General features: G+C 39.2%; 1 protein-coding gene across 2 annotated transcripts; it reads left to right on the top strand.

Annotated features, from left to right (window-relative positions):
- Positions 1-344: 344 nt before the first annotated feature.
- Positions 345-11,443, top strand: SULT1C4 (sulfotransferase family 1C member 4). 2 transcript variants are annotated; one of them, XM_023733768.1, is made up of 8 exons: positions 365-446; positions 528-716; positions 3,526-3,651; positions 4,959-5,056; positions 5,372-5,498; positions 7,345-7,439; positions 9,850-10,030; positions 11,005-11,443. In XM_023733768.1, the coding sequence occupies exons 2-8, from the start codon at positions 548-550 to the stop codon at positions 11,115-11,117; spliced, it is 909 nt and encodes a 302-aa protein (XP_023589536.1). In that variant the 5' UTR covers positions 365-446; positions 528-547; the 3' UTR covers positions 11,118-11,443. The 2 variants fall into 2 exon arrangements, with proteins under 2 accessions (XP_004369354.1, XP_023589536.1); XM_004369297.2 differs by having other exon boundaries at positions 345-716; positions 11,005-11,124.
- Positions 11,444-12,261: the final 818 nt, after the last annotated feature.

Below are 12,261 nucleotides of genomic sequence, written 5' to 3'. Positions count from 1 at the left end.
ATGCTTGTAAAGTTCAGAATCTAGGATCTCACTGTTCAGAGCCACAGAAATTCCTCCTCAGCCTGTAAGGAAATGATCTTCTGTTGTAATCTGAAATTCCACAGGCCGAGTTGCCTACAATTTTTTAAATTAGTTTAAAATTCCCAGGAGACACAATTAATGAAAGTATCTGTGAATTATTTTGTGAACAAAAACGTGAGAAACATAACATGATGCTAAGTCTCGTTAAACTGCTACAGAGAAGCAGGATTAGAGAAGGAAATAGCAGTTGGGATTTGTCACCACCTCTGGCATTACGTCACAGGGGGAGGAGTGCTGAAAGAAACGCTGGCTTACAAAGTCCTAAACAATAGCTGCTAGTTCTCTGGGACTTCGGCTAGCAGGCCCATGGCTATATTTCTCCCTGTTTGCTGGTCGGCCCCAGGCTATCACAGACAGAGTTTGTGGTCTGAGTTTTGCATTTTCTGTATATGATATCAAAACGTATGCCTGGTGCTGACTCAGACGTAACTTTCTGTCTCTAACAGTACTCTGATTTCTGACAATCATGGCCTTAAACGAGATGAAGGATTTGAAAATTGATGAAAAGGAGCGCTTAACTGTGGACTATGTGAAGGGAATTCTTCAACCCACGCCCACCTGTGAAACCTGGGATCAGATCTGGAACTTCCAAGCCAAGCCTGATGATTTGCTAATTTCTACCTATCCTAAAGCAGGTAGGTGGAAAGAGTAGGTGACAAGAGAGTTAGGAAGGTAAGTGACAAAGATGCATTTTAATGATGAAATAAAGAAGGTGATCTCCTGGGCTTGAGTGAAAAACTGTTTACTAGGCAGTGATATGGCTAAGACAAGTTACTTGTGGAAACTGAAAAAGGAATTGCACAAAAAATATTACAATGTCCGACAGATTTGAGGAAGTTGTCTTCCTGTGGTGCACGTATTTTTTCTTCCCAGGGAGAAAGTAAATTAAACAGCCAAGATCAAAAGGGCTAGATTTGTTTATTTATGTGTTCCCAATCTAGGCCCTTACTGCAGATCTTGTAAAAGGCGGCTTTAGGAGTGTGAGCTAGAAAGGGGATCCCAAGGCAGATGTGGAAAAAGTAATAGGGGAATTTAGTTCTGCCATGTTGATTTCACCTTTGCAGCCCCCAGAAGCCCTCAAACGCCTCCCACCTCAGGGTCCTAAAACTATTCTTTTGGTTTCCAGCTTCCTTCTTGCTATGTTGTAAACCTACTGCCTTATTTTAATAATTAGTTTAACAAACTTGTCTGTAGAAGTAAAACCAACTTGAGCCCAGTCCCTGCATCATATAAACTTTGGGGTGAGCAGAGGGAAATAGTTCTTGACAGTATTCAGTCCACCCCCCAAATATATATTGCCTTGCTGTTTGTAAAATCAAGCCCCTGTCAATAACGCCTACCCTCCCACACACACACCAAAAATCGAAACCTAAGCATCTTCTGAGATTGTGTGTTCAAATCCCTCTTGTCTCTTTTCTCTAAAGATCCTAATAAAAGATCCTCTGGGAGAGGGGAGAGAAGGACCAGGGGGCTTTAAGGTGGAGTATCCTTAGTCTCTCAGTCCATTGGTTTCATATTGACTTTCCAATCTTACTCATCATGAGCCTGCTCAGGATTAAATTTTTCTAAATGTAAATTTCTACAAGTAGCCACTGGCTAGGATCAAATCTCACTGTCTTAATTTCATGCCTAAATCCACAATTCTATTTGATTTTCATCATTTCAGCACACTATTTAATAGCTAATCTTTTCTGCACCTGCCACATGTGAGCGTTAAGATTTGGTTCACTGAGGGCTTTCATGGCATTAACGGGTTTTGAAAAATACAAAAAAAAAAAAAAGTAAAATGCTTGCCAGCTAAATTAATAATCATCATAATCATCAGTAAAACTTTATACATTAATAAAGGTCATTTTTATTAGTTGGAAGAAGAGACAAATACAGAGGATAAAAATCATAGTCTGAGAAACACTTAAATTTTTAAAATAATAATGCCATTTACTCTAAACGAGTGAAGAAAAAAAATAGTTCAGAGAATTATGGGCCTTTAAAGAAGTCATTTAACTCATCCCTGAACAAAAAAAAAACAAACCAAAAAAACCAAACCTATTGCCGTTGAGTCAATTCTGACTCGTAGCGACCCTATAGGACAGAGTAGAACTGTCCCATAGGGTCTCTAAGGAGCAGTTGGTGGATTAGAACTGTCGACCTTTTGGTTAGCAGCTGAGCTTTTAACCACTGTGCCACCAGGGCTGCCCTGAACCTATAGGTGGCACTTAAATATTAGCCCATCACAAAAATATCAGAGAAAACTATAAAATCAGTGCATAAAACTAGATTTAAAACTAGTACAAATGGTCTAACTTTCTTTGAGTAGATAGCTGGAGAAATCTTGGTCTTTGTCCTATAACGAAAGAGTACTTGGTGCCAGAAAATATAGAAGACCAATTCATACAGGATATAGAACTATACTTATTATTTATTGTTTTCTAATCTATGCCCTTATGGTAGCTCTTTATAAGTACTGAATGAGACTATGAGAAAAGAGATCTATAATAAGAGTTGATGCCAGAGAATGTAAAAAAAATCAACCCATATACAGGAAGCAGGACTATTAATACCATTTCAGAAAGCATCCTAAAATTGTCAAACATCCAACATGGAATTCATCAGGATTCAGCACAGGACACAGAAGCATACTGAAGGTGGGAGATCAAGGCCTTCTTTATGTGGGAGTGGTAGCAGTCGTTACGCAGCTTCTTGGGTTGAGGATACTGGGCAGTGAACATGGAATGGCCTCTTCAAAAATTTCTATCTATGGGAGCCTCCATTACCTGCCACTTCCTCAAGAAGAAGGATGACCTCTACCTCCCTTCTGCCTTCCAAATCTCAGGCTAATGCATCTCATTGCAGAATCCAAATAGCATCTAGAACCTTAGGGGCAAGGATGTCTTGGAAATGCACATTTTGAAGCCTTTCAGCCCCTGATATAAGCGGAAAACCAAGAAAAAGGTGAAAAGAGATACTGAGTGCTAATGGTGAATATCAAGCCCAGGCACTAATCATTCATTTATTCAGCCAACATATACTGAGTGCCTCTTATGTGGCTGCCCTGTGCTATGTGCTTGGAAAACAGTTTGAAAACCACATAGTCATTACTCTCCAAGTGATCACAATCTGTTGAGAAAGACCTTCAAATTCTTTGATTCTCCCTTTCTTAAGAACAATGCATCTAACTCAATAGTATGGTAATCCAAATTAATGGTTGTGGCAGAAAAAAATAATAATAAACTGTATATTTATCAATCTGATGTCTGCTCCAACTTAGCCCCTATAAAAAATTCAAATTATGATAGACAAGACATAAATATGGAATGATGTTTTCTGAATCCTTATAAACTTAACTTTAAAATTCACATAGGTATTCTAATAAGTATCTTATCATATTTTAAGGAATCTGGTACACTAAATGTCTATGCTTCTTCCTATTACATGTGGAATAAGGAACAACATGGACTCAGGAGATAGTGGACTTAATACAAAATAAAGGTGATCTTGAGAAAAGTAAAAGAGCACCTACTCATATACGAATTCCTTTCATCGAATGGATAATTCCAGGAATTGGATGTGGTGAGTACTGAGTTGCCACACTTGACTACAGTCCTAAACATACACTTAGGATTTTTACTATCAAAAAGCCTCTCTCAAAATTCTAGGCATTCAACAGTCTCCACCAGACTGAGGTCAGCACCACCACCGACTGCACTGACGGGGATCACAATAGAGGGTCCCAGACAGAGCTGGAGAAAACTATAGAAAAAAATCTAACTCACAAAAAAAGACCAGATTTATTGGCCTGACAGACTGGAGAAACCCCAAGAGTCTGGCCCAGACACCCTTTTAACTCAGTACTGCAGTCACTCCTGAGGTTCACCCTTCAGCCAAAGATTAGACAGGCCTATAAAACAAACAATAACACACGTAGTTCAACCATGTATATGAGACTAAAGGGGCACACCAGCCCAAAAGCAAAGACGAGAAGGCAGGAAGGGACAGGAAAGCTGGACAAATGGAAATGAGGAAGCCAAGGTCAAAAAGGGGAGAGTGTTGAACTGGAAGAATGTAATTGATGTCACTGAATGGTACACGCAGAAACTTTTGAAATGGTGTAACTTTGGCTATGTATAATTTTCACCAAAAAAACAAAAAAAAGGTCCTCCAAGGTCAAGAAGGGAGAGTGTTGACATGTCGTGGGGTTGTTAACCAATGTCATAATACAATACGTGTACTGACTGTTTAATGAGAAATTATTTGTTTTGTAAACCTCCATCTCAAGTACAATAAAAATAAATATGTATTAAAAAAAGGGGGAGAGTGTTGAAACATCGCGTAGTTGGCAACCAATGTCACAAAATAGTATGTGTATTAATTGTTTAATGAGAAACTAATTTGCTCTGTAAACTTTCACCCGAAGCACAATTTAAAAAAAAAAAAATTTTAGGCATTCAAAAAATTATTGATGAATTTTATGGTTTTGTCTTTTTAACTGTGTCTGGCCATTTCTATACTAAGGACATTTTCAAATGGAATTACTTTTTGAAAAAAAAATAAGTTAAATATTAAAAGTAAATTTTTATTATCTAATTAGAAACTAATTCTATTCTACAAGGATGAGCCCAACAGGATAATTTCATGGTAGAAAAGTTTGATTTTTTAGTTTTTTATTTATTAGTCGGTTGATCGTCATGGTTAGGAACTGCTCTGGCCAAAAAAATTCATTCACAAGCTAGACATAGTCTCTCGGGTCAGATCTATAGACAGTTACAGTGCTCTTGCAGCTATCTTGAATTGTTCCTAAAGTAGTAATAATGGAAGTAGTAAGATTTTGAAGCAAACAGAGAAAAATAGTGGAAAATGATCAAAAGCCATTTTTTCAGGTTTGGAACAAGCCAGTGCAATGCCCTCACCACGGACTCTGAAAACTCATCTTCCCATTGACCTGGTGCCTCCGTCTTTCCTAGAGAAAAACTGTAAGGTAAAGAACAAAAGGAATTCAAAGTTACACTACTCGGAACAACCTTGGAGTGGTCTTCAATCAATTTCTTCTTAAAACTCCTCATCTGATATTAAAGGAGGAAAAAAAAAAAGCTAGACCACATCTTCACATTAATCAATATGCAAATTGATATGAATCATTTTCATCTCCCACAAAAGCTAGGATCACAAGAACCCAGCATATAGAAATGTGATATGTATGAAACGTATCCACTCTAACATGACTTGTCTGGGTAATAATTCTATATAGTTCTAATTCTGTTTTTGCTTCTTCCTCTCCTCCCTCCATTCCCAGATGATCTATATAGCAAGAAACCCCAAGGATAATATGGTATCCTATTACCATTTCCATAGGATGAATAAAGGACTTCCTGATCCAGGAACCTGGGAAGAATATTTTGAGAGTTTTCTGGCTGGGAAAGGTGAGAGAATTCACCTTCATTTCCTTCCTTTCTCAAAAATATCAAATACCCCTTGTCTTAGTCATCTAGTGCTGGTCTAACAGAAGTACCACAAGTGGATGGTTTTAACAAAGAGAAATTTATTCTCTCACAGTCCAGTAGGCTACAAGTCCAAATTTAGGGCATCAGCTCTGGAGGAAAGTCCATGTCATCAGTCTTCCTTTGGTCTGGGAGCTTCTCTGCCCAGCAACCTCCGGTCCAAAGGATGCACACTGCTCCCAGCACTGCTTTCTTGGTGGTATGAGGTTCCCATGTGTCTCTGCTCGCTTCTCTCTTTTATATCTCAAAAGAGATTGCATTAAGACACTGATCTTGTCAACCTCATCAGTATAACCTCATCACAGTGATAGAATTTACATCACATGAGGAGATCACACATAATCTCATCATAGTGGTAGAGTTTACAACACATAAGGAAATCACATCAGATAACACAATCATACAACACTGGGAATCATGACCCAGCCAAGTCGCTACACACATTTTTTGGGGGACACAATTCAATCCATGACATTCCACCCTTTGGCCCCCAAAAAAATCACATCCTTGCAACATGCAAAACATATTCATCTCACCATATCACAGCAAAAGTCTTAACTCCAAGTCCAAAATCCAAGTTATCTGCTTCCAAAGGTACAATGGCAGAAAGGCACAAGCTAGACATTTCCGTTACAAATGGGAGAAACTGCAGGGAAAGAAGGAATAACAGGCACCAAGCAAGTTAGCAGAACACATTACATTAGCCCTCAAGGCTTTGAAAATAATCTTCTGTTCTCTGAGATAACTTACACAATAGCCCTGCCCTCCAGACTCTAGGTATTGGCCACAGTCTCCGGATTCTGAGTGGAGGCCCCTCAGCCCTGGGCTTCAGTTCCACCTTCCAGGCCCACTGGGATAGCAACTCTGCTCCCTCGGCTTCAGGCACACCATTCTCCTAGTCCATCGGAGTGACAACTCCACCCTTAGAAACACCAGGGGCCATGGCTCCACCCTTGGAAACCCCAGAGGTCTTGGCCATGCCTTTTGAGACTGAGGCAGCTCGGCTTCTTGTGTTCCTTGTCTCTTCAGCTTCTGCTTCCTGTGGCCTCTTGGCCCTCGGGCCTCAGGCCCGCATCTGCCCTACTGGGGCAAGTGTTCCAAAGCTCGGTAGCTCCACTGATTAAATGCCTGGAGGCACGCCACTCCGCCAGGAAGCCTCCTGCACACAGGCACTCAGCTCCCTCGCTGTGGGTCAGCAAGCCTAATTCCACCGATAAGTGCCTGAAGGCACCCCACTCCGCCAGGAAGCCTCTGGCGCACAGGCACTCAGCTCTCTTGCTCCGTGGGTCGGCTCCAGCGCCGTCTCGCACTGGTCTCCTGGTTCTGGTGCTGTTGGTTTTCTGCCACTGCCCCTTCTCTGCCGCTGCAGGTTCTCTGCTGTTGCTGGTCCTCTGCCACTGCCGCTCCTCCATCCACAGTTTCAAAAACCGTTTCCACATTTTAGGTATCTGTTAGGGCAGCACCCCACTCCCGGTACCAAATTCTGTCTCAGTCATCTAGTGCTGCTCCAACAGAAATACCACAAATGGATGGTTTTAACAAAGAGAAATTTATTCTCTCACAGTCCAGTAGGCTACAAGTCTAAATTCAGGGCACCCCTAAAAGACAGAATCATTTCCTTAGAATAGCAGGGGCTCTTCCTTCTATAATATGAAGGAATCATCAATGTAATATTCTCCCTCTCTTCAGGAATTCTCCTTCCAGTGGAATATTTGTGTTGGCTGGACTTCTGTGACTCATTATCTTGTTTTTCATCCCTGTCTTTCAGTGTGCTGGGGTTCATGGTACGACCACGTGAAAGGATGGTGGGAAGCCAAAGATCAACACCGAATTCTCTACCTCTTCTATGAGGATATGAAGAAGGTGAGAGACAGTGTGGTCTAAAGTGTTCCAATAAAACACTTCAGTCTTAATGTATTGACCCCATCAGGAACTCATGGATTAAAACAGAGAACAGAAAATTGATGCATTTGGTTGCCTACAGTTGTCCATGTATCCAAGTGTATATAGGATACCACGACTTTATGTATCACATGGTTTATCACTTGCAACTTCCTGGTGCCCTAGGGTATGCTGTACTTTTCCCTTATAGGGAGATTATTGCAGAATACCAATGATACCTAGAAAGGTGTTTTGTTTTTTTTTTCCTCTCATGTGTATTTTAAAATTCAGATTTACAAAGGGGAAAAAAAAAAATCCCTAGCATCAGTGGGTGTCCTTTCTCCCCCTTAAGAGCACTAGAGGAACATGAGAGTTTCAAGAAACAGTTTAAGAAATGATGGTGTAAAAGAAAACGCTAGTGATTTAGAGTCAAAATTCTTGAATTCAAGTCCTGGCTTTACCACTCATGTCAATTATTCTTGGTAAAGACACCTAATATCTTGGAGAGTTTCCTTAAATGCAAAATGTAGAAAATACATAACCCTCCAAGAGCTAAACCCTCCAAGGACAAAATGAGATCATGTTAGTGGAAGTTTACTATAAATGGTAAACTACTAAGCTACTTTCTGTGAATCCATTAATGCAGAGATCTACAAAGAATTAGAGTCTCTGTTCTTGAATTTGTAATGGAAAGACTTGGTACTCAAAAAGGGGTTTACAGACTAGCTGCATTGACTCTTACAGCCCACCCTAGGCCTACTAAATCAGAGTCTGCATTTATACAAGACTTCCAGGTGATTCACGTGCCCATTAAAATTTAAGATGTAGTTGTCTAAGGTTTCATCACGGCTGGGCCTTAACAAGTCATTTTTACAAAATATCAAAACGCTGAATCATTTTTATATTTTTTCCTTAAACAGAAAAGTTATTACATTTCCAGAATTCTCAAACCACAAAGAACTATGAGAACAATCTATGAGTTTAAGAGAACGAAATTCCCCCTTCTTTGTGTTTACTCAGTACAAAAGTATTGAAACACTACAGAGAGTACAAAAAAATAAAAAAAAAACCACTAAATGATAGGAAAGCATACAAAAGGAGACTCTCATTGCCCATGTCCTGAAAGAATATATTTCAGGTATATGAGCTATTTTAATTGAAAGAGTTAACTACTCAGAGAGTTTCAGATATAGATACTCAGTTAAGGAATATTATGGTGGGGAGCTGTATACTGTAAGGAAGAGTTTATTCTGTTATGAGATATTCCAAACTGAGGAGGTCATAGAAGAGTTTAGAATTCCACATAGATGATGTCCTACCATTGTATGTGGCACAGCAGCATCAAAGAGAGGATATGGTCTCTGGGAATGAGAGCCTTTTGCTGGGGTAGAGTCCAGTGTATTATGAATGCCAGGAAGAAACTTTATGGAAACAAGGAGTCTAACTTCAAAGTATCCAAAAGCCCTTTTAAATATTTATGTGATCATGTTCTGGAATGTCCCTGACTATAGTTCACAGAAAGTTCACAGTCCTTGGCACTCTTTGATTTCTAATCTCCCCACCCCACCCCCAGCTGTGTGAGGATAATTAAATTAAGCACTTTTGACATTCAAGCTTTTAAAACAGAAGCCCATTTACAGACACAGTCATCATGGTAATTCCTTCTACTTTCCCTCTCCCATCCCTCCCCTCTAAAAATAGGGGACTACCCACAGCTATAGCTTTGCAGGGCTGTGTATCCCACTGATAAACAGTTGTTACTTTGGAACCGAGATCCTTTCAGAGAAACCTAAACACCTGGCCATGCTGGGCACCACAGTTAGTAACCATGGGTGCCTCGTGGCACATTAAAAATAAAAACCTACTTCATTCCTCTGCCACCACCTCCTACCACCACTGTGATGGCCTGGAGCTCTCATCAGTGTCTGAAACAGGCAAGAGTCTTCTTTTCGTCAGATCTTAAATCTTCTGCCCCTATCTTCTAGAATGTCCTTGTTCTTATTAGTCTATGAAATCTCCCTGTTAGACATTTAGATGACCAAGACCTCTCCCATAACTGATTGGAACAGGACCTTTGTACATAATCCTTGACACAATCTCTTCCAAGATAATGACATAATGGCGGGTGAGTGGTCTACTAACACTGCCCCATTGATGCTTATATATTAAAGAAATGGTTAATACTTAAAATTAATTTTAAAAAAAGAGAGACTAATATAGGTCATTATATTAAAATGAATCATGTCTGTAAAGTTGAAGATTTTTAAGATTTTTTTTTTTCAATTTTAACTCATGGTATGTTACTTGTTACTGTCATTAATCTATTTCAATATTCTTTTTAAACTAGTTATTTTATATCAAATCCCCACTTTTCTTTTGACTCCGATCACAGAACCCAAGGCATGAAATTCAGAAGTTGGCAGAATTTATGGGCAATAACCTAGATGATGAAGTTCTAGAAAAAATTGTCCATCATACTTCGTTTGATATAATGAAGGACAATCCAATGGCAAACTATTCATCTGTTCCTACTGCATTCATGGACCACTCCATTTCTCCATTCATGAGAAAAGGTTTTTATACTCTTTTTTTGGTCATAATTCTAAAAGAATTGTCTTAATATTTCAGAACATTTGGGGAATTTACTTTTCTATGGTTAGGAAAAGTAAGATTTCTAACACATGATTCTGATAAAACTATTTTAAGAAACCACAAATGAAATGAAAGCAATGTTTAATTAGCCATTATTGATGGATCAGGATGATATTTGGCATCTAAGTCCAAACCCTAATTCCCACCTTCCCTCCTATGCACCACAGTTCTGGCTGATAAAGTGCAAATATACAGAAGTCAGTCAGACAAAACAAAGAATCAATTTTATAGAGGACTCTATGCTACCAGTTAGATTCACTCATTCAACAAATATTTACTGAGGGGCTACTATATGCCAGACACTGTCCTACACACTGTTCACATTAGTGAACAAAACAGAGAAAAATCCCTTCCCTCATAGAAATTATATTCTAGCCACAAACAAAATAAAGAAGCAAAATACATAGGATGATAGATGATGTTAAGAACTATGAAGAAAAAATAAAACTGGAAAAGGAGTTGTCGGAGGGATTGCAATTGAAGAATTTCGAGGAATCTTCTTTCCTTCCACAAAACTATTCCTTGGGGTCTTCCAGAAACAGGCCGTTCTTGGTCTTCTTACAGCATGGAAGCTAAAGGCACCCATCATGCTTTGATGTGAAAGAGGGCAAGGGAGAAAGATAAGCGTGCCCTTCAGGTCTGCTGCTTTAATGTGGTGGTCTCATTCCCTTGTCAGTGTGGCTCAGTAGGTAAAAGGCTCTCCTTGTCTCATAAATCAGACAAGAAATTCTTCCACCCTTCAGGATAAAAAAGTGACAGGACAGCAAGAGAAATATTTTGTCCAATACTGCCTCTCATGGAAGGTGGGATAGAAATCATTACACAGAAAAAGAGAGAATAGAGAAATAAGAATTCCTCCAACAGCTCTTGACTCTCTCCCATGTGACTGTTTCAGGGACAGTGGGAGATTGGAAGAACTACTTTACTGTGGCTCAGAATGAAAGATTCGATGAAGACTACAAGAAAAACATGGCTAACACCAGTCTAACTTTCCACTTCCAGTTCTAGAAAAGAAGAAAAAAGGACTAAACACATATTTGAAAGTTTATTACACAGACCAAATAAGATTGGATTCAGGTTCCAACACTAGTTTTTTATTGTGTTTTATTGTATTTCTCACTCTACTAAAAAAATTTTTTAAAAAACTGATAGAGATAGCAGAGGTTGGGGGCCAGGTGGAGACTGGGAACAGGGTGGTGAAGTGGAGAGACAGAATTTCGATATATTAGTAGTGACAATTATAGTGTGATTGCTAATTATCATTATATTTAAGTTTTCTATAAATCATGTGCTTATTAACATATTTTTTAAATGCTTCAGTTCTTATATAAAATACACTAAGATTTTCAGCTTAGGTGTTGGGTCAAGCTAATTTTTAAATGCAGCACTAAAATGTGTAAATAGTGACATGTCTTCCAGGAATTTCTTGTTACCCAAGTAGTCATCAAGTGCCTCAGTCTCCCCATGAAACCTTACACATCATTCCAAGGTTCTTAGTGTGAAACATCTGTCCCAGTCTCTCACCACAGCCTACATATTTAACTAGACTCACTTTACCACCCCCTAGACACTCAAAGAGGGAACCCTGGAGTCATCTTTTGACTCACTTCTCTTCAATGCCTCCACAATCATATTCTAAACTGTTAGTAATATCTGTCAATTTTACCTCTAGAAAGTCTATTATTTCTGTCTACCATTGTTTTCCTTTTTATTTCTAGAGCCACCTTCCTGGTGAAGAAACTTTTTACTTCTTGCCTAGACTAGTGTAATAGCTTCCCAACTCATTTCCCAGTTCATCACACTTTTGCCAAGATTATTTTCCTAACATATAACTCTGATTATATTGCTCTTTAGCTTAAAAACCTTCAGTAATTCTGGGGGTACCTCATACCATCAAGAAAGAAGTGCCGGGAGCAGAATGCATTCTTTGGACCGGGGTCCCTGTGCCGAGAAGCTCCTAGTCTGGGGGAACACTAAAGAGAAGAAGGCCGACAGAAACAAAAAGCTTCCCCTGGAGTTGAGGCCCTGAATTTAGACTTTTAGCCTACTTTGACTATGAGGAAATAAACTTCTCTTCATTAAAACCATCCACTTGTGGTATTTCTGTTATGGCAGCACTAGATAACTAAGACAGAATTTGGTACCAAGAGAG

Source organism: Trichechus manatus, unplaced genomic scaffold, assembly GCF_000243295.1.
Source record: "Trichechus manatus latirostris isolate Lorelei unplaced genomic scaffold, TriManLat1.0 scaffold00004, whole genome shotgun sequence".
Lineage (NCBI taxonomy): Eukaryota > Metazoa > Chordata > Mammalia > Sirenia > Trichechidae > Trichechus > Trichechus manatus.
The sequence above is the reverse complement of the archived record's forward strand: the minus strand, read 5'-3'. Positions and strand labels throughout refer to the sequence as shown.